Source organism: Citrus sinensis, chromosome 3, assembly GCF_022201045.2.
Source record: "Citrus sinensis cultivar Valencia sweet orange chromosome 3, DVS_A1.0, whole genome shotgun sequence".
Lineage (NCBI taxonomy): Eukaryota > Viridiplantae > Streptophyta > Magnoliopsida > Sapindales > Rutaceae > Citrus > Citrus sinensis.
In genome coordinates, this window is record NC_068558.1 from 45,036,788 (window position 1) to 45,058,949 (window position 22,162).

Genomic DNA, 22,162 nt, shown 5'->3' on the forward strand with positions numbered 1-22,162 from the left:
AAATCTCCTAATACAAAAAAATTTATAGGAAAAGAAAGATAAATAGATTATTTATTTGATAATTACATGGGAATATAAAATATACATTTGTTATAAGAAATACGTTAAAAAAATTAAATAATATATGATTATTATTATTAATTTTTTATTCACATGGAAACATATATATATATATATATATATATAATTTTTAATTTTAATTTACATATATAGGGTTTATTTAATTTTATAATAATATAAATAAAAGTATATTTGAAAATAAAAATAATGCTATAAAATTATACAATCAAAGAAATTATTGACTGTTAAGAAAACAATCTTCCTATATATTATATATAACACACGTCAACAATGTCATATGCTCAGAATATTCCAGTTTGAAGACAATTGAAGCTGGCGTGTATGTTGTATGGCGTCGAAAACTTAACACACATATGAAACAAGGAAATTTGAATCATCATCATGCAAGCTAATGCTGAGTGTTGAACCTTTGGATGTTATGGTTAACTTTTTTTCTCATGAATTAAGCAGCTGTTGCTGTAGTAGTTTTGCTTTTACATAATTGTATTTACATACGTGATAGAAAACGCGTGGAATGAAGTTGACACAATGGTTATCTACAAAAGTACGTGTCTTTCCCTATTCTATTGTAAATGATTACTAGAATTCAGATTCTGAATGACTGAATCTGAAAGAAAGATGATGAGCAAATATTTTACCATGTCAAAACGTGAATCCGTCTTTATTAGAGATGGCAAAACCCCGGGCCGGGTCCGGGTATTGCCATGACCGGACTCTGCCCGGATGTAACCGGTCCGGGTCCGGGTCCGGGCCGAATTTTAATCCGGGTACCCGAATTTTATATTTTTTAATATTTTATGTGTATATATTTTTTATTTTTTGGTAATTTTATAAGTTTTAAATTTATTTCAATAAAATTTGACATGAAAATATAAACTTTAAGTGTTTAAAATTATATATATATATATAATAAATGAGTCAAATAAATATAAAATATTTAAAATAATATATATTTAATAATTTTTTTAATAAAATCCAGGTTCCGGGTTTATCAAGTGATGCCCAAGACCGACCCGGCTTCATACCCGGACCGGGTATTACCCGGCCCGCAACCCCCGGGTACGATCCGAGTCCGGACCGGACGGGTATTTTTGCCATCTCTAGTCTTTATTTAGTTTAGTGTAAGTTCCATTTGTTAGTCTTTACTATTGCTAATCATTTTTTGGGCCTATTCATGTTTTAACTAAGGCCCAAACCCGTCAGAGATCAGCCCATAATTATACAGCAGTCAAACAGTCAACACTCGAGTCTCATAACTCATTGCAGGGTGGCAGAGCCTTTTAAAGGTCGTACGTCATTCTCACTTTGAGCATTTTCTCGCGGGGAATATCGAACAATTGGTCACTTTGTCTCGAGTTACTCTTCAAGAAATTGTAACCATAATCTATCAAAATCCTCTTTGCCAATACTGGCTCCCTTACCCGCAACCACCTCGCTCTCGCCAATCAAGTGGACGACACCAGCGCGCGACGCTTCATCCACCATTTCGATCTCCCTCTCCAATGCCTCCTTTTGCTTCTCTTGTGGAACCAACTTCACATTCTCATGTCCACTCTCTTCATCAACTTCAGTAACGTCTCCCTCATTCACGATTCCCTGAAATGACCAAAAATAACCCTCTCTAACGAACTCCTTCAATTTTTCGATCAACGTTCCTTCAAAGCGATCCGCCGCCCCATTGCATGAATCTCTGTATCCGTATCTCACAACACAACGAAACACACTAAGTTCGACATGTAACGCTCGAAAATGGGTGGGATACCTTGAACAAGCTCTGAGTAGAATATGGCGAGCCCTGGAATTCGACAAACTTTCGTGTCAGCCACTATCTCCTTGAGCCTCCCAGGAGAAACCTTGTGCTTGAGTTCATAAAAGTGCTTTCTTCTGAACACGTTGTTCCAAATGTACATTACAGTGATCAGAAACACAGCAAAGGCTAACGGTAGGTAACCTCCCTGGTTAAATTTGTAAAGGACTGAACTTGAGTAGACTGACTCCACAGAGCCAATGGTAAGAACGTAGGTGCGTATGAAAAACATACTGGATTTCCATATAATTATCATAATGAGTACCAGCAAGGCTGAAGTTAGTATCATTATAACCACAACAGCAATCCCAGTGATAGATTCATCAGTTGATCATTTGATTTTCTTCACACAACCAAATTTAGATAATGCTAAAAGAAAGTGATTGAAATGTGGATAATTACCATACGCATTGCCAATCTTTTTGGGGTCCTTGAAACCGAGAGTAACTCCCATGCAAGCCAACATGAGTAGATAATTGACTTCAGGAATGTAAATTTGTACTTTAAATTTTGCTGATGTGTGCACGATTTTCACGCTAGGGAAACACCCAAATGAAAGTGATTATTGGATTATAGAGAATGCCCCTGAAATTATGGCTTGACTTGCTATGATTGCTGCTAATACGGCCACCACAAACGTTGGCCAATACAGAGGACCTGCTTTGTTTCACCATTAATCAAATAAGTCAATTGGTCAATACAATAGATTGAGTGACAGCAAAAACTTTATGCGGTGTTTTACCTGGAATGGACTTGAAGAAGACATCGCTAACAAGATCTTTGTTCTTGCGAAGGAAGGAGGCGCTTGGCCAACATATGCCAAAACGAGAGTCGGATAGGTCACCGTGCACATGCTTATTTGTATAGACCGAACAGTGAAATGACCAACATCCCCGAACAATGCTTCGGATCCTGAATTTTACAACTCATTATTCAAGATTATTCATAATAAATTAACAATAGTCATTGGAGCAATGGAGCAGCAGAAAGAAAATGATGAGTACCTGTTATTGCAAGGACAACGCCACCAAGTGAAATCCAAGCTTCTTTCTTGTTCCTTCTGAAATACTCAATGATGTAAATTGGATTTATGGCTTTAATCACTGTTGGATCAAATTTGAAGAAGTTGTAGATTCCAATGCCACCAATGAGTGCAAACCAAACACAGATTATTGGAGCAAAGATGTAGCCAATTTTATCAGTTCCAAATTGTTGAATCATGAAAAGGCAGCCCAAGATGGCTACTGAGATCCACACAATCCTCTCTGTATAGGAAAGTAGAATCAATAGGATGATCAACTTGCTTGTTGTAATTTATCATATAAGTTTTTTTTTTTTTTTTTCAGTCATATTACTTTCATTAAACTCTGAAGCAGATACATTTCTTTACTGACAGGTGCTCAAAAGTAAAGAACAAATCCTCGTACTTAACTAAGTTAATGGTTGTTGAGTACCTTCTGTCATTGCTGATGTAGCTTCCCTGATCCCTCTCACAGCTGATATAACTGTCCCAAAATTATATTAAAAAAATGAGAGAAAAATAAGACAAGAAAATCTAAATTTATATTCTGCAAGGATTTACAAAAAATTATAATGAAACATGAAACATGTAAGAGATGCGGAATTCTTCAGTGCAATTAAACACATCAATAATGCTATGCTTACTTAACACATTATGCCAGTTCCATTGGTTTTTCAGAGATTAATTTCTCCTTACTAAAATTTTTAATTTGTTTAATCACATCAATTTAAAGAAAAAATAAAATAAAGAACATGAGGCAAACATTAATGAAAAGCAGCTAGCATTTAACAGCTAAGAAAGAAACTAGAGTTAACGAGTGAACCTGAGACGCAAGGAGTGACGACACCATCACCGATCAATATACAAGTGCCAAGCATGGCCGTGATCAATAGGAATGGCTTGGCAAATTGGCTGTTCTCAAGCTTATGCTTGACCCTTAATGCCATTGCAGTCCCCCGGCTTCCGCGACTGCGAGGCAACTCAAGATTGCAGTCCGCAGCTTCTTCACTCGGGATCTAAGAATAAAGGGCAAATATTCCTTATGATAAAAAAAATTAACCAGCAACATTTAAATGCATTTATTTACAAGTTCAATGACGTGATATATGCTTCAACTTTAAAGAGTAGCAAAAACTAAAAGTTGTCATATATCCTTACCATCTCCGTTGTCATTTGCTTGTAAGACTATGAACACGTACTTGATGAGAGGGATTAATGAGAGAGTGTAGATGATCAAAGAAAAAACGCCCAATATGTCATCCACATGTCTTATATCATTTGTGAAGGTGCTTGCGTACACGCAGAGAGGTGATGTTCCAATATCTCCATATACTACCCCAAGGCTTTGAAATGCTAACTGCAAAATCACAGACCACTTCACAGCCTTGGCGCCATGGCCGTGATGACTTGAAACTGTGCGGGATTCGGCATCTACGATGCCGTATTTGCACAACATTTCACATGATAATTCCTTTCCTTCGTGCTTTTCAGAGACTACTCCATGGTTCTCCTTTGTTGGGTCCTTTACTACATCATTAGCAGACAATTTTTTCCTTTATATATATATATATATATTTTAAACTAGAAACTGATAACCAAATTATGTTGATGACCAAACAGAACTGGAGTTTCTTGAGTATTCACTACCTCTCTCTCTCTAATGCCCTGGCACACAGAATGTTGGGATCTGAGAGCTGGATTGATAAGTTTGTGATGAGAAAATGGTGTTAATAGCGAAAGCTGCCACAAACTGAGCTGTAAACGTAAGGTGGACAGCTATTTCAACACATTTCTGGTGCAGTTTCTTAATGTTTTCAATGCATGTGTGGCTTCCCACTTCTGAATACCAAGTTCAAAACTAGGAATAACTCCAAATGCAGAGAGTCAGTTAATAATGAAGGGACTATGCTAACAGTAGAACATCTTCAGTCTGCATTATGTTTCAAGCCAGCTGCTCAGGCCTAGTTTTAGAATTTTTCTGGTTTTAGAAGATACGGGTTTGATTCTTGAGTGTTCAAATAAGTAATCTTGGACTTATTTGTAACTTAGGAAAAATCTTCTCAAACTCAAAAGAACTGATACTAGCACCGGCCTTGTTATATACAAATAATACAGCATCCCATGTTGAATTCGCGTTGGCCGCAATTTCAGACTTTGAAAAAGACAAAAAGTTTGGACTGAAATGAGAAATCCCACTCAGTAAGCGTTAACCTTTAATCTACTGTTGGATTCAAACTCAGATAACCATGGCCACAGAGCACATTCACAGTTTCACAGGTGAGCTACACCAAAGAGCCAAACAACTGCTGCAGCTACAAAGTACTAATAGGCAATTTTCTTTTATATTTTTTCTTCCGCCAAACAGAAAAGCCTTGCAATAAAAAGAAATAATGAGCCAACTCATCAATGCCCTGTGCCTTGCATCATTCTAGTTGTGTAATTGCTAATTACTGTCTTACAAATTATACACCATGTGCAACAAGGCAAGCAGTGAAACTGAAAACCACGTTGCCAAATCAACCATGCCCCCAACGTCTGACTGAACAAGCTTTCACTCAAGATACAGGAAAACTGTAGGCTTCTCACGTTTACAAAGGTTAAGAACTCAAGCCAGTAATTCATTGGAAAAACCCACATGTTCGACACTAATAATGCCAGGTTTTGTACACATGCAAACATGATACACAAGCTACCAGAAAGTCTTTAAGTCAATATGCATTTCATTTGTCTTACTAACTGTAAGGGTGGGAGTTTCAAGCCAACATACGTACACAAATCAAATTTTTAATCTTCAATAATTATAATCAACGCTGTATAAGATGACACTGTAACATCTGAGATCAAAAAAGCTCATCATTAGCAAAGCATACCTTCAGTCCAGTCCATAATACAATATTCTGAAGACTGCTTCCTTTAAACTTTACAAAATTTGCTCCATTCCTTGGAGAAAATTTGGAGCAATAAATTAGAGAAACTGAAAAAAGGGCTCATCCTAAACCTGCCCAATAGTAATCTTTCCCTTCCATGCCTTGCTGGGAGAGCTACAAGCAGCTGCTTTCGTGCATATACAACATCTCCAAATCCAAGTCAAAATCAAATTATGGTTTCATATAGGTTTTTCTGTGTTTTTGAATTTTATCAAATATTGGATTTTCTACTAATTCTTTCGCAGAAGGCCGCTGAACAGGATCCGGATCCACCATGACCTGACAGGACATAATAACAAAAGAAATCAACCATGATGCAAAAGAGGCAAACATTATCACAGAATGCTTTATATAATCAAAGATTTATTTATTAGATTCATTTTAGCATACAACACTTTAGTTAGTTTTCTTCCATGCCCAATTACATGGGCATAAACATTGCAAGACACAGAGCAAGAAAGAAAATACAAAACAGGAACACAAAGAGGATAGTGCCAACTGAAAGCATTTTCTCTAGTGTTTTGTTCCAATGCTCCGTAATAATTATTCTTCAAATCTACTTTACAGTCAACAAAAGAGATTGACATGGGTAAGAGATGCTACCTTGAGCAAGTTCTGAAATTGCAATGAATGGCCAGGAAGTAGGGGCAGCTTTCCATCCCTGAGATTCAAAAACTGAGGTCCTGATTCTGACAAAGGTGATCCTTTGATTAGCTCATACATAGTAGCTCCCAATGAGAAGATATCAACTTTGTCAAGATGATCATAATCTTCATTCAGGATTTCTTGAGGCATATACCGTGCATCACCCTCTTCAATTGGCAGGCTCTTATTGAGGAGAGTTGCACGTCCGAAATCACCAAGCTTGTAAACACCATTCTTGACATAAATATTATCAGGTTTCACATCTAGGTGAGCTATTCCTTTCTCATGTATAAACTGCAAGGCCTGTGCAATCTGTAAAATTTCTAATGTCAGAAATGGCACATAGTAACGAAAAATAAAATTTGACAAGACAAGATCCTTAAATATATAGTGCCTAGTTTCCTTTTCAATTATCATAAGAAAGTAATTGTCAGTTTTTGCACAACTTTTATTAGAATGGAAGATCATAATACTAAGCCTTGCTATCAATAGCAATGTGGCTTTACTTCATAGTTCATACTGGAGTACTTAAAAAATAACAAAAGATGAAAAATGATAATTATCACATTCCAGACGCACTGATGCGGTGATGCCCATGACAAGGAGAGATGTTTCAGTTGATGTAGAAACAAAACAATTGCCGAAAGCTAAATGAAAAGGTTTCACTTGCAAGACGTATGCAGAGGATCTTTCGATGTTATGGCACAGATTTTGATTGATCATATACAGGATGCTTAGTTTAATATTACTTATGATAAAGTGCTTTAGTCGCACTTCTCTTTCCCTTTATGTTGTCACCAGCAATGCTCCAAAGCTTTCATGGCTCAATCGATCTTTTCTAGGATTCCTTATCACGCCGCGCACGGAGATCTTTCCATTGATAGATAAGAGAGAGCCTTGAACAGACTCTTAAAGTCAGTCTGAAGACTACCTTTCTCTACGGAAGAGGTGTACTTTTACCGCCCGGAGGTCATATAGATCGAAACCCAGAGCGATAAGAACGAAAGGGTCGGTCAATAGCATAGCTTTTTCTTTCCCATTTGCAATTTGAATTCATAATCATGTATCTTTTCTTTTTATTTATAACAGAATTTATTTAAAAGCGCCCTAAATTGGATATTCAGACACTCTTCACTGCAGTCAACAGAGTAACAACTTTACGCCACTGCTCACATAGCACAATGCATGCCAAATAGCTACCAGTTATGAAGCTACAAATGTTAGATTAGTAAAGGCAATGCTCTAATTAAGCCCTGTTTTGGAGCTTGGCTGTCACAGAACAGCAGTCTCGAAAGGGGCTTGAGAATGTTCACCTGATGCAGGGCTTTCAATACTTCTCCCTCAGCAAAGAATTGTGAAGCTTTTTTGTCAGACAAGCTGTGATCACATAGCTCCATTTGAATGTAGAGTTGCTCATTTTCAAACCACGAGGAGTAGTATCCAACAATGTTTTCATGCGACCCTACAGGGGCAACATGGTAAGATTAGAGTAAAATAAAATAGCTCTAGTTTCACATATATGAAGAATTATAAAGACAAACTCACACCTAAAGCTGCCAAAGCTTGAACTTCCAGTAAAGCTTTCCTCCTACAAAGTGAAAAGATTATTGCATGACCACGATGCTTGATCAAGGATATAAATAAAAATAGCATGGACTTACCTCTCTGCATCATGGTGCAACTGTCTTTTGCTATGTTTTACAGCATAAAAACAACCATCAATTCTCTTCAACACTTTGAAAACATGACTAAAGTTTCCGGCACCAATTTGCTGCAAAGGGAAGGCTTACTACCACTTCACAAAAAGAAAAAAGCAACATCTAATACATGACCCAAGTTTTTATTGACTTTGGATGGATACCTCAATCTCATGAAAATCTGTATAATAGCGTGAAAGGCCATCACCTCCAGTAATTACAGGGAACAGACCTGCAGATTTCAGCACTATCCAATTAAAACTTCAAGACGAAGAATACCTATGACCTTTTTTTGGGGCAGCATCTGCCTCAAAAGGAGAAGGGGAAAAATAAAACAGAAGTTCCTGGAAAACAACATAAATATTAGAACCACACCAGCACATTTTGCCCATTGATTTCCAAAACGATCAATGTCCATTTCTGAAGCATCTTTTTGATAAGGGTTTTTAATGCATGGTGGGGGCATAACCCGACAGCGCAAAGCAACTGCTGATTGCGGGACATAATTATGAGTCTTCTGTGTTGTGTATCCTATTGTTTTGGTCAACTGAACTTCATCTGTACTAAATGAATCTTTTGCAAGATCCACTGTGTCTTGGTAGTCATATGAAGTAGGATCAAGGGGATTTACTAAGAATCCATCTGAAAAAGGAATGAATATTCAGTTGCAAGAGGGAAAAAAAAAAAGTACATACAAGCATTATAAAGTGTGAAGCACAAGCAGTAAATGCATGAGATGCAAAATTTGGATAAAACTATTACGTGTTCGGAGATGTACATAAATGAAATGACAATAATTTAAGAATCTACAACTACTGTTACTGTTATACCCCATAACTACTGAGGAAAATTTATACTCTTATGCAATTTCTAAAATTTTTTAAAAAAAAAAAGAAGAAAAGAGTACAATTAAATCAACAATATAGTCATGAATTGGTAAATACACATAGCACCAATCAAACAATCTTTATTTAGCATGATCAATCATTCATACAGTTTCTATGATTCTAACAATTATCCTCTCCTAACAAGCTGCATCATTCTCAATAGTGTGCAAAGTGCCCTTCCCACTACATCACCCAATTAACTCAAGTAACTGCTATTACCCTGCCGAAGCTTTTTGCTTTTGACGGTATTTAGCTTCTCGGGTGATTTTGGGCAAGGAATGTTTTCCTGCGAAACAAATTAATGAAATTAGAAGAATGCATATTTTCGCATAAACTGTATTGTTGTTTATGCTAATATCTACAATCTCACCATACCCTGTTGCAATCAAAACCGCTCATCGAGTTCTGATTAACCGGCGTTATGTAATCCGGCGTGCTGCAGACCGCGATTTAATTTATTACCAAAAGCAGAAAAATAAAGTCAAAACGCATTCACAAATGCATCTTAATTTCAATAAAAAGAAAACCAGTAAAATCAAATCTTGATCGAATTAAGCATCAGTTTCTCTGAAACGATGATATTTTACCAAAAGAAATCTTGAGTGAGAATCAAATCTTTATCATCGACATCGGCGGCAGAGAGAGTGGCGTCCTGGGAGACGGATTCTAGATGGTTCTGTAAGCGAGAGGAGGATGACGTGGAAGAGAATGATTGGTGCTGGATAGAAGAAGAATACCCTAGCTGAACCTGAAAGTGTCTCGCCAGTGTTCCCTTCATTTGACTCTCCTCTCTTTTGCTCTTCTTCTGGGTTTTCCTACTCCTCTTCATGAATCTGCCAATCCCTCTGCCTCTCCCTCTCTCACCGCCGCTTTCTATTTTCTGCTTTGTATATAAAAATAGAATTTTTTTTGTCTTCTTTTTGGGGGAATTTGAAAAGTGTACACTTTTCAAATTGCGCGGGACGATTCAAAATCTTCCTTTGCAAGAATCAGAGGGGCCAGGAACCATTTGGATCTTTAATCGTCACCGTACAAGTTGATGCGATACGTCATGATAGACGGATTTGACATCCTCATGGTTGATTTAAGCAATTAATTGGTGACGTGTAATATAGAGCGCTATGTTGCGTTATATGTAAGCTCTACCCTTTAGTGGCAAATAAAATATGATTTTAAAGGTTTTTACCAGAAAATTTAATGGGCTTCCCGATGCGGTCCCACCTAAAAAGAAAAAGAAAAACGAACACGGTAAATAGTAAAAGCCAAATATCTTTCCCTGAAAAAAGTAAGAACTAATTTCCTGTAAATATTTTTCTTTAATATTCTTATAATATCTTTAATATATGCTAATTATACTATCTTTGTTTTTTTTTTCATTTGTTTGTTTATTTTTGTCATTTTCTGCCACTAATGGAAGACCAAGATTGTGATAAAAGCATCTCTGGTAACTAAAACCACATTCTAGGCGTAGCTAGATTGCATTGGTGGTAAAGGACAGATTGGGCAGCCTGCCTAAACATGCTTTTTTCTTTAATTAGTTCACAATACGAAATCTACTTCTAAATACATACATTACAGTGAAATCTGCTCTACTCCCAAGAGAGTGAATGTTTTAGGGCACAAGCCTATTAGTAACATGCTTGTGTGTTTGCTAAACTTAAAAACGTATGTATGTGAAGTACTGCTTCATACATACTAAAAGGTAAAACTCCATATGGTGAGGCACTAATCAATTGGAAAATGTTAGGGAGCTAGAGAAATAAGAGAACCAAGAGAGAAACGGCAGCAGTTACTGTCGTTTCACTTCTCATTTCTCGCGCCCATTGAAATAATAAAAAAAATCAAAAAAATAAATAAAGAAATGGGTGCGTGCAGATTGAAATCCAAACCTTATCTTCAGCCAGGCTTTTCTTTTCCACTCTCCTCTCTCCTCACGCAAATCACCATTGTCATGCACGGCAACAACTGCTCACGGCTTATCTCCAGCCAAGCTTTCCTCTTCCACTCTCCTCTCTCATCACGCAAATCACCATCATCGTTCACGACAACAACTGCTCACAGCGACGCACCATCATCGTTCACGGCAAAGCACTCCTCATGACAAAGCACGCTTCCTCATCCACTTGTCTCTCCTCATGAAAAATCACCATCATCGTTCACGTCAAGCAGCACTAATTTTGTGTCCTTCTCACGGCAAGCAGCACTGTTTCCCCCTCTCTCTCGGCTCTCTTGGCAAAAATTAAGTAAGCAAAATGTTGCCTTTTTTCAACTTTTCTTTTTCTTTTACTTTTCTTGCATTTTCTTGGCAACACAATAAATAAATGGGATTTAAGTAATGCAAGATATGATAAGCTTTTGTGATTTTGTGTAATAAGCTTCTAGAATTTAATTTAATTTTTTTACATTTCTTTTGCAGGTTCGAAAATAACTGAAAAATAAATTGATGTTCGAATTTATGTTTTGACATTTCTATGAAATATTTGGTTTTTGTGCAAAATTTAAAAAGCTGGTTTAATTTGTGTGAAAATTGCTGAATTTTGGTTTAGTGTGATGTAGAATTGCTGGGAATTTGGGAAAGTTGGTTTCAATTATGGCTTCTTGTAATTTTGAATTTAGATGTGTGCTTATGGAGTTGTTGTAGTTTATGTTGTGACCTTAAAAGAATAATATGAATTAATTTATTTTAAATTTAATTTTTTAGAAACTGAATACAAATGTTAATTATTTTGTAGAAATGAAAATTTTTAAAAATGAGCGTGCAGTTGAAGATGTGCAATTGAAAAAATATGAGTCAACTTTTGGTATGCTATTTGATAGTCATGAGGAAATATTTGAGTTTTACAAAGCGTATGGTAAAAAAAAAAGGTTTTCCGTGAAGAAATTAACTAGTAAGCAAAGGAGCGACAAGACTGTAAAATATGCGAGCTACTCGGTAAATTATTCTGGAACCATTTGTTATTTATTTTCCCTCAAATATGTTTTGTTAAGTGCCAACGTGGCACATGAACACTTATTGTAGTTGCCGCGCGTCTGATTTTTTTCTTGATCCAACATTAATAATGGTATAATTAAATATCTATCCACACTAGCTTTAATCAGCATGTCCGTGAGGACATCAGCCCATATTTAAATCAACTCCAAATGTGATTTTTCGGGGGGTTGAAAAAAATCTCTCTTTCTTTATTTCAGAATTGAACGTGGAATATAATTTTAGAATCTTACTGAATTCCATAGAACCATGTCAAATCCACAAATCCAAACCTAATAAAAGGTCTGAGTCTCACAAATCCGATTCAAGCATTTTGTCATCTTTACTTGTTATTTTTACCTTTTAAGTTTTAACCAGCGAAAGCCTTGAAAGTGGTGACATGGGTTATGACATTGTGATGCATCAGATTTTACACCACCCAAACAAACTCATTCATAAGAAAATTACGTAATCACAATCGATTCCCTTTCACCAAAAGTTCCGAAATGTAGAGCTATAAACTCTTTGCATAAATTAACATGACACAATTGTATTAATCAAAATAATACTAATGAATTGTGTATGTATATATCTCCGACGATCACCGCCATGCACTGAGCAAAAAACTCCAATAGACATAGACGGTGGCGCCAGCCCAAAGCGGAATCATTGCATGAAGTTCAAAATCGACGAAACTTCAGCTACAACAGTTAAAACATCGATGATCTAATCATCACATTCAATATCGAAAGTTACCTCACTATTCTTTGTGGAAGTCCACGTGGCCGTCAAAGAACTCAACCTAATGCGAAGCATGGCTCGTTCCCAGTTGGACTTGGCCAGTCATACGAGAAAGCTTCTGGTAAACAAAAAGGTGAACCGAACTTTCTTTACAAGTTCGGTGATAGGCTATATATATGCATGACCTATTTGTTATATAATTTACATCCAACCTAAGAGTTGAAACCCAATAATTCAAAATATGCATCTAATCAAACAATACTTCAATAATTGGGTACAATTCACGAGTTTTACATATAACCTAACTTAGCATAACCTGATTAATATTCTTATCTAGAATATAGAAAAGGAAAGAAAATGTCCATGCAACGATTAATTTAACTACTTTAGTCTTATTCAAATGTCCATATTTTAGATTTTTTTTTTCTTGTCTCTGATTTCCGTAGATTTAGTTGTATAATAGTTTGTTTCCGTTTAAATCTGGATCTAAGGTGGTTTCAAAAGTTTTTTTTCTTGAATTTTACATTGATTTATTATTTTTCTAAATTGATATGAGTTTTTTTTTTTTTTTTAAATTGATTTATTGCATTATCAGTTGATAGAGCTGAGACTGGAGGCAGAGGTTATTAAAAAAAATGAAGGATTATTTTTTACAGAGCTACAATGCACTATGTGTACGTTGATGTGAATACATGTTGTAGATATCATGATACCCTATTTGTCTTTTCGCTCGTCAATATATTTCTTTTCACTCGTCGATAAGATTTCAATAGCGCAGTGAATTGCTTACGTAAAATTCGTTTGAATTGTCTCTAATGGACTGATACATAGCCTAGCTAATCCCCATTTCAATGGACGGATGCCTACGGGTTGATGGAACGATGAATGTCCTACCTCCCGATGGTCGGAGAGCACTCCCTCCGTAGTTACATAAAAGCATGTCCGTTTGTTTATTTTTGGGCTGTAATTTGATTGAACAAGGGACGGCGCTTTGCGTTCAAGCAAAAACAGATGACTTTTCCACTTTTTCATCCAATGAAATAAAAATTAGCGTGGAGAAGAAGCAATAGCTTTGTCGAGACGCGTCATGCATCTAAACTCAATACGTGTCTCCGAATAACTCGAATAATATAATTTTATTGGGCAGGGACAGAGCCTCCTCACTTGACACGCACACGACTGCCCTCCCCTTCTTTATTCCTTAATCAGGAGGAGAACATCGTAATTTGGCTGCATTCTTATCGTTTCGTAATATCAGCGATGCCATATCGCCTCCTGTAAGCTTCTGCAAAAGGCTTCCTTCTAGATTCTCCCATCCGCCCATGGCGGCTCTCTCCGCCTATTCGTCTCCTTGGCCGGAGCCTACTCCAGATCCGAATCCAAACCCTAACCCTAATTCTAACACTAGTTGCGGTGTGTCGTCAGAGGACCAAACGGACCAACTCCAATCCCTCGAGTCATTCTCTTCAATGCCTCAGGACGAGCCCGACTCATTCTCCCCTTCTATTCCGGAGTCGAACCCGAATTACCAGATGCCGCTCCCTTCACCCGCTGAATCCACGTCGTCCAGCCCACCACCAACCCTCCTCCACATCTCCTTCAACCAAGACCACGGCTGTTTCGCTGCCGGCACCGACCACGGCTTCCGGATCTACAACTGCGATCCATTTCGCGAGATATTCCGCCGAGATTTCGAACGCGGGGGAGGGATCGGAGTCGTTGAGATGCTTTTCAGATGCAACATACTCGCCCTCGTTGGCGGCGGGCCCGACCCGCAGTACCCGCTCAACAAAGTGATGATCTGGGACGACCACCAGAGCCGATGCATCGGCGAGCTCTCCTTTAGGTCAGAGGTGCGATCCGTCAAGCTTCGGCGCGACCGAATCATCGTCGTTTTGGAGCAGAAGATATTCGTATACAATTTCGCGGACTTGAAGCTGTTGCATCAGATTGAAACGATTGCAAATCCTAAGGGACTATGCGCGGTGTCGCAGGGGGTAGGATCGCTGGTGCTGGTGTGCCCCGGGTTGCAAAAGGGCCAGGTTAGGGTCGAGCATTACGCGTCGAAAAGGACTAAGTTTATTATGGCTCATGATTCAAGGATTGCGTGTTTTGCGTTGACTCAAGATGGTCAATTGCTTGCTACGTCCAGTACCAAAGGAACTCTTGTTCGTATTTTTAACACGCTTGATGGTACCTTGCTGCAAGAGGTATGCGTTTCGTCTTGTGACATAATTTTTGTTATCTTTGGGTTATTGCTGACTGTTTTGAAGTTTTGTTATGTGCGCTAATAAGAATTAGTGCTCTCAAGTCTACTGGTTCTTGGTGTTTTGCTTTCTTTTAGTGTTTGGTTTTTCATTCTCTGAAATGAGTTATCGATGCTTTTGTGGTAAGCTCGAAGCCCTGCCAAGCAGAATGAACCATTGTAGAAAAAGTGAGGCCTTCATTGTTATGCATTTGCGGCATGAAAATCTTGAGATGGTGATCGGCCTTACTTTATATCTGTTGAGCTGCTCTAGATACTGGCTTTTTGAATATTCTTTTTTGTTTTTAATTTCAGCATGTCCTAACAATAATGAAATGCACAGTAGCATAGTTAAAGATCTGGAAACTGCGAAATGTCGTTGCTTAAACACGATTTCAACCTTTTATTTTGTTTCTATCATGCTTTTTATTGCTTGCTGATTCCAATGCTGTATGCTATTGCAGATTTGTTCTTTTCAGGCCTGTTCTTGGCTTGTTGTGTCTTTGCTCTTTGCCTGTAACTGATTTTAAGTTGAACCATTAATCGTTGCCTTCCTATTTGTGCCCGCAAAATATAAAGTATCACATCTTCTTTGGTTTCATCATGTCCCTTTGGACACTGAGACTTTTCATTATGAATTCGTTCAATGTATATCTTTATGTTTTCTTATGGTACAAAATTTTCAGAAAGGTTGGTACTAAACAAATACCAAATATAGGTGAGAAGGGGTGCTGATAGAGCAGAGATCTACAGTCTGGCCTTCTCTTCAAATGCCCAGTGGCTAGCAGTCTCCAGTGATAAGGGCACTGTCCATGTTTTCAACCTTAAGGTTAACTCTGGGTCCGCCAGAAGTGAGCCACGAAGCACATCAGACCCTACATTGCCTACATCATCTCTGTCTTTCATTAAAGGTGAAGAGTCCATTTTTATTTTTTTAAAAAAAATGTTGGAAATCACTCGCTTTCATAGTCAGTGTTAAACACTGAGGCTATGTGAGAAATTTGGCGGTACTTGAACCATTTTTGTACTGTTCCCCCAGCATATGAATTGAGTAGATAGATTATATGTGTTATGAAGAATATTTTCTGATATCCTATGGATGGATCATCCATCACCGAACCCTTAATGTCAAGCATGGCACTGTTTTCATTTTTCCAGAGGTCACAAAATAGATTTTTTTCATTGATGTCATAGAAAACAAAACCATGCTGAGAGAATAGGTAATATAATTTAGTTTCTTCTCAATTCCTCTTGGTTTTTACAATTTTCCCTGTTGCCTTTTTGTTTTTTTCATGGCTTTGCTTTGGAAGATGTTATTGCGTATTTGATGAATATCGTTCCTGTAAGTTATTTTTATACAACTAGGAGAATTATATAAATTCGCATTTAAATGCCCACTGTTTGAGTACTTTGATGAATATTGTACATGCAAGGTATCTAATAAAACTCTATTTTCAATGCTGCCTGGATCTAATTTCCTTTTCCATTATAGGAGTGTTGCCCAAGTATTTCAGCTCAGAGTGGTCTGTGGCTCAGTTCCGCTTGGTTGAGGGTTCTCCGTACATTGTAGCTTTTGGTCATCAAAAGAACACAGTGGTCATTCTTGGCATGGATGGAAGGTAATAAAACAAAGTGTTGTGAGGTAGAAAGTTTATAATTTTCAGTGAGGACATTGATTGAGCAAATGAGCTACACTTAAGAATTGAAATACCAATTTTTTACATGATCCGCAAACACATCTTAAACATGGGGATTGAAGGTAGCTGAATGTGCATTTAATCTTAGTCTCCTTATGACTTGTATTTTATGATTTAAGCTACAAGTCTTGAACTACTAATCTTAAAAATGGTTCTTATGATATTACGATTGAAATACTCTCAACAAACATAAAAATAAGCTCATTGTATAACTTGTTTACCATTGTTTTTATATTGGAAAATGGTTTGATCTTAAGAGTGTGCGTCAATATATATATATTTTTTCCTCCCCTTCCCTTTCCTTTGACCTGTTTTGTGCTGCAATTAAGTAGTTGTACTTGCAATTAAATTGTTAATACACAATTGGATATGAATGCAGCTTTTATCGATGTCAGTTTGACCCTGTGAATGGTGGAGAGATGACTCAGCTTGAATACAACAACTTCTTGAAGCCAGAAGCAGCCTTCTGAAGTTTATACATTTTGAATTATGGCAGCATATATACTACTCTTCTACTCTTTCTCCTTTTCTCCATTGCATGTAATCTAGGGTTGTCACATAATGTTACATGTTGTATATATATGTGCATAATTTGCCAACTGACATATATAACTTGAGAAAGGGAGAGGGGGGTGGGGGGATGTAATTAAGGTGTCCATCTGTACATTTAATTCCATCTCATCTCATTTCGAGAAATGAGTTTAAAATCTGAGAGGAGTATTGAATAGCAAAATTGGTTTCGCATGTCATGGGAAATTCTTTCCCTTCTCATGAACTGGATGTTTCTTAGTTTCCTGGGCGATTTAATGTGTCGTAGATGTTGTACATGCCAAATTTTTGGACTTTTGGGATTGGTGAAAATTGCCAACTTAGGGAGTCGCAAAGCTGCAATTTTTTTATTAGGGTTTTCCCTGTAATTGTGAGAAACCTCATCGTTATATGGAATCCCAATGCCATGTCTTCCCCCCTCCCTCCCTTTTTTTTATAATTCCCTCTTGTTTCTCCTATACACTTTGGCAATTGGCATTTGCTCGCTGAAGTACTGCTTCTATGACACTTCCAAATGTAGTATCAGTAGTTGCCCGATTTATGTAGTTTTCATTTCTCCGTTATATGATGGTTACCATGAGCGCTGATGCTTTCACGGAGTCAAACCCCGACTAACTCTTGAAATGACGCAGTTTTGATTTTGAAAATAAAACCACAAATGCCACATAATGATTGATAATTTGAAAAATGAAAAAACAAGAATAAAAATCCATTTTCCTTAACCACGATTCTATATCAACAGAAGCCAAATGATCAAAATCCATCTTCGAACTCACGATCAAAACCAGTTGCATCGTCGCATAGCCAAGCCTTAGCGACGTTGCAACTTGTGCTTTCTGTTCGTTGATGAGTCCCTGTGTCTGCCAGGCCACAGAATCTTGGGTGATAGCAGTCGGTGGCGATGGGTGCAACAGCGGGTCACAATCTGTTTTGGTTGATGTTGGGGTGCCACTTCGTGAGTTGTGATGGCTGTGGTTTTTCTGGTTGATTTTGGACACCGGTGGCTGTAGTGTTGTCCCTTTTTTTTTTTTTTAATTTGATATTACTCCAGTTAAACGGTGCGTTTTGAGAGGAAGTTAGGATTTGACCCGATTTAAATATCAATTTCTTAGTCAACAATTTGCCACGTTTGAACTACGATGTCAAGGGCTCGGTTCGTATGCTGAATTGGATTGAATTAGATTAGATCAGATTGGATAAAATAAAATTAGATTGGATACTATATTATTATATATAATACTATGTTATGTTTGGTGAAACATTGGATTTGATTATAAATAATCATAAACACAGAGTTCTATTATTGGATAGCAAGTGGTGAAGTAAATTCACTATAAGTAAGAATAAATTTCTAGAATTGTTCAAGAAACAATTTCCAGAATTGCTATTTTTTTTTTAAATAGAAGAAATTCACTAAAAAATAAAATGACAAGATAAACTTTAATTAAAAGCACAAAGATGAAGTCCTATTATTAGATAGCAAGCAGTAAAGTAAATTCACTATAAGGAATAATAAATTTCCAGAATTAATCAAGAAACAATTTCCACAATTTCCATAAAACATTACCCCTAAAAAATTGATTTATACACATGAAAATCAATAGAAACTAAGAAACACTCAATTACTAAGAACATATCTATTAGATATAAAAGAAAATGACAAAAAAATAAAGAGATAGAAAAGATATTTAACAAAAATTAAATTTTTGCGTCAAGATTCGAGAAGTCTTACTGCATAAACAGAGGAAATTATGGCGATGAGCAAGAGAGATTTCGGGAAGAGTTAGCACGATGGAGGGAGTAAAGGAAGCTAGGGATTTTTCTCTCTTTAATCCCATGAACAATTGAGGATAAAATTTTAACTTAGAAAATATAATCCTAAGAGTTCCCTTAAGATGGAATTTTGCCACTGTTGGAGATTAAATGGCAGGCTCATTATTGTTATCTTACCTCTATTTCTTTTACACTAAACGTGATATAAAAATTATTTTACACTAAAATTGTCTAATTCCATTATATATAATTAAAACCAAACAAACACTGAGGGTCGTCATAAGGGTGAGCCATCGTGCGTATCGATGGGTCACGTGTTAAGATTTTATTAATTGTACTATCGCGTACAATAATATAATGTATGTGTAATAAAACGCGCTTACTCAGATTTTGTGAACTCAAAACTTCCATCTGAATGCGGTACATGGGAATCAACTAATCAAAGAATAATGAACCGTCACATGGCGTGACATCTCCTATTCTTGATCACAACAAGTTCCCGTGGAAGAATCTGTCGTTTGTAATTTTTATATTTGCAACTTGGTCATCGGAGATTAAGACTCTCGTTAAATTTATAGTGATCGTTTACATTGGTGTTGAATGATTTAAGAAGAACAAATCTCAAGACGAAAACGTTTTCAATTAGCTTAGATTAGAAACATATAGATGTACCGGGAATTGTGATTTGACCGGATCATATCTGAAATGTAATTTTGAATGCATGGGCAAGTAAGTATTGTTTTTGGCTCCACCACCCACGTGGTTGGAACTTGGAACAGGCAACAAGGGTCCATGCATTTCTCTGCCCACCATGTGGGGCTGATGTCATCGTTTGATCTGTTTAACCCCGACCTAGGACCTACAAGGGCCACGCCACCACTTTAATAACACCGAAACCCTTTTAGGGCTTTAGCCTTGTATATGATGTAATAATGATTATTATTTCAAATTAAACCTTCTCCTTTTTCTTTTTCTTTTTGACATTAAAAGAACTCTGACTCGGGAATATATCGCTTATCATGATGATGAGGATAGTTTTCATTTGCACATGCACCATATATGCATCCTCTATGGCCTAAGCCTCGAGGAGCGATGCGGGATGATATCGAGAGTACTCTTCGTCAAGTTGTACCTGCCAGATGCATTCAAATTAAATATATTAATCAATACATAGAGAGCTGCAGTCATCACTGTTACTGCCACTGGGATGCGATTCTGTAAAATGAGTAGTTCTATGAAATTGAACCTCATGGGGGCGAAGACCAAGTCAATATATGCCTAACTTATGTCACCAAGTCATCAAGATTCTTAATAAACCTGCAGGTTTGCTTTTCCCATGAATAAGAAAACCTGCATATACACACAAATGCAAAGCTACAATATTTATAAGTTGTCTATTTCACTACAGTACTTTGTCCCACACACACACATACATAAGTTTGAATTAAATATTAATAGTGTGTAATAATTTAAAATTTTTAAATAAATAATTTGATAAAAAGAGTAAATACATTATATATTTTTCTTCATAAATGTATGATTATATGAAATCAACTACTACAGATATTTACTTATTTATATATTACCATTTTACTATTAAAAGAATTAACTGCTAAAGGTATTTCTCCAGCAGTTGATCTTTAAGTATTTAACTTAGCTTTTCAGACTACAGCTATTAATATTTACAGATACTTTAGTGCTATTATTACTGCTCAACCTCAATGCAAACAAGAGGCTTAGTTAAATATAGGACACAGTAACAACAATAACTCTAGTGGGACAGCTCTATAAAAAGACCTCGGTCTCTTTCAACAATACTCAATATTCTTAAAACGTATAATAAGTTGCCTCTCTTTCTCACTAATAATGACGACGCTGATCAAGCTGTATGGAGCTCCCGTGTCCACATGCACCGCGCGTGTGATGACTTGTCTCCATGAGAAAGCCGTCGATTTCGCGCTCGTCCCGGTTGATCTTTTCTCCTGCGAGCACAAGCAACCTCCTTTTCTTGCCAAGAATGTAACAGTCACCCTACCATATCCAATATTATTTAATAATGCATCTTTTAACTTCTACCTCCTATTTCTATTTACATGTACATTTTTCTTTTTCAGCATATTAGTATAGTATATAGCATGCAATTTGATATAGATTCATTTGTAATTGCAGCCCTTCGGTCAGATTCCAGTTTTAGAAGATGGCGATCTCACTTTATTTGGTAACCCTTTCAATTTCATGCATTGCTATTGCCCTGCGTCTATTTTTCTCAATGATTCTTTCTTTTTCTTTTTTTTTTGTGTGGAAATGATAACCATATCTGTTGTATATATTAATATTACCAGAATCTAGAGCAATGACAGCATACGTGGCTGAAAAATTCAAAGAAGCAGGCACGGATCTGATTAGGCACCACGACCTGAAAGAAGCTGCATTGGTGAAGGTATGGATTGAAGTAGAATCACAGCAATTCCACCCAGCAATCGCTCCAATTGTTTATGAATACTTCGTGGCACCTATTCAAGGCAAATCACCTGACCAAGGTGTCATTGATGCCAACTTAGAAAAGCTAAGCAAAGTGCTTGATGTGTATGAAGCCAAGCTTAGTAGCGCAAAGTATCTGGCTGGTGATTTTTACAGCTTGGCTGATTTGCACCATCTACCTTACACTTATTATTTTATGAAGACTCCCTGTGCTTCAATCATCAGTGAACGCGCACATGTTAAGGCATGGTGGGAGGATATTTCTTCTAGGCCTGCTTTCAATAAAGTGTCCGAGGGTATGAATTTTGGTGAAAAATAAAAAAGGAAAAAGAAAAATGGGGTACCGTAGTAGTGTAATATCCACAAATTGGTTGCGTGATGATTTTACATTGATGTAATGGAATATTTAAATTAGAAAAATTGCGGTGCCTTGTTCACTTTCTCTCCCTATATATTAATTCATTCATGATTTAATTTGTTGCAAAAATAATAAATAATCAACAAATAAAAGAATTGAGATCAACAAAATGCTGCTCTGAAATTGTAGATTGCAAGCTTAGGTTTACTTTAACACAACGGCAAAGTAGCAATGTACAAGCAAGCTCTGAGTTATAGACTTTAGACGGCAATTGTACCAAAATAC

The 22,162-nt window shown here is 36.8% G+C and overlaps 3 protein-coding genes and 1 pseudogene across 4 annotated transcripts; 2 read left to right on the forward strand and 2 right to left on the reverse strand.

Annotated features, from left to right (window-relative positions):
* Positions 1–1,011: 1,011 nt before the first annotated feature.
* On the reverse strand, positions 1,012–5,605 carry LOC102623746 (potassium transporter 5-like; annotated as a pseudogene).
* Positions 5,606–5,923: 318 nt separating this feature from the next.
* LOC102614168 (wee1-like protein kinase) lies at positions 5,924–10,127 on the reverse strand. Of its 2 annotated transcripts, none has more exons than XM_006479843.4 (10): positions 9,653–10,127; positions 9,441–9,501; positions 9,285–9,351; positions 8,554–8,820; positions 8,343–8,410; positions 8,143–8,252; positions 8,029–8,069; positions 7,795–7,943; positions 6,440–6,793; positions 5,924–6,115 (listed from the first exon to the last, which is right to left on the reverse strand). In XM_006479843.4, the coding sequence occupies exons 1-10, from the start codon at positions 9,892–9,894 to the stop codon at positions 6,008–6,010; spliced, it is 1,467 nt and encodes a 488-aa protein (XP_006479906.1). In that variant the 5' UTR covers positions 9,895–10,127; the 3' UTR covers positions 5,924–6,007. The 2 variants fall into 2 exon arrangements, with proteins under 2 accessions (XP_006479906.1, XP_024953983.1); XM_025098215.2 differs by having other exon boundaries at positions 9,436–9,501; positions 9,653–9,735.
* Positions 10,128–13,932: 3,805 nt separating this feature from the next.
* Positions 13,933–17,793, forward strand: LOC102614453 (autophagy-related protein 18a). Its single transcript, XM_006479844.4, has 4 exons — positions 13,933–14,984; positions 15,738–15,930; positions 16,512–16,638; positions 17,096–17,793. The coding sequence occupies exons 1-4, from the start codon at positions 14,097–14,099 to the stop codon at positions 17,184–17,186; spliced, it is 1,299 nt and encodes a 432-aa protein (XP_006479907.1). The 5' UTR covers positions 13,933–14,096; the 3' UTR covers positions 17,187–17,793.
* Positions 17,794–20,788: 2,995 nt separating this feature from the next.
* On the forward strand, positions 20,789–21,956 carry LOC102624034 (glutathione S-transferase F13). Its single transcript, XM_015530746.3, has 3 exons — positions 20,789–21,057; positions 21,208–21,256; positions 21,381–21,956. Exons 1-3 carry the CDS (start codon positions 20,905–20,907, stop codon positions 21,836–21,838), a joined length of 660 nt encoding a protein of 219 aa, XP_015386232.1. The 5' UTR covers positions 20,789–20,904; the 3' UTR covers positions 21,839–21,956.
* Positions 21,957–22,162: the final 206 nt, after the last annotated feature.

What these genes read in the sequence shown, in the direction of transcription:
- LOC102614168 (XM_006479843.4), bottom strand. Translation starts at nt 9,894, where the DNA reads ATGAAGAGGAGTAGGAAAACCCAGAAGAAGAGCAAAAGAGAGGAGAGT. An exon ending in AAGCAAAAAGCTTCGGCAGG is followed by an intron (nt 8,821 to 9,284) that starts GTAATAGCAGTT and finishes TTCCTTTTTCAG; the next exon opens with ATGGATTCTTAGTAAATCCC. An exon ending in TTGCACCATGATGCAGAGAG is followed by an intron (nt 8,070 to 8,142) that starts GTAAGTCCATGC and finishes TTCACTTTGTAG; the next exon opens with GAGGAAAGCTTTACTGGAAG.
- LOC102614453 (XM_006479844.4), top strand. Translation starts at nt 14,097, where the DNA reads ATGGCGGCTCTCTCCGCCTATTCGTCTCCTTGGCCGGAGCCTACTCCA. An exon ending in ATGGTACCTTGCTGCAAGAG is followed by an intron (nt 14,985 to 15,737) that starts GTATGCGTTTCG and finishes TACCAAATATAG; the next exon opens with GTGAGAAGGGGTGCTGATAG. An exon ending in ATTCTTGGCATGGATGGAAG is followed by an intron (nt 16,639 to 17,095) that starts GTAATAAAACAA and finishes ATATGAATGCAG; the next exon opens with CTTTTATCGATGTCAGTTTG.
- LOC102624034 (XM_015530746.3), top strand. Translation starts at nt 20,905, where the DNA reads ATGACGACGCTGATCAAGCTGTATGGAGCTCCCGTGTCCACATGCACC. An exon ending in CTCCTTTTCTTGCCAAGAAT is followed by an intron (nt 21,058 to 21,207) that starts GTAACAGTCACC and finishes TTGTAATTGCAG; the next exon opens with CCCTTCGGTCAGATTCCAGT. An exon ending in TGGCGATCTCACTTTATTTG is followed by an intron (nt 21,257 to 21,380) that starts GTAACCCTTTCA and finishes TAATATTACCAG; the next exon opens with AATCTAGAGCAATGACAGCA.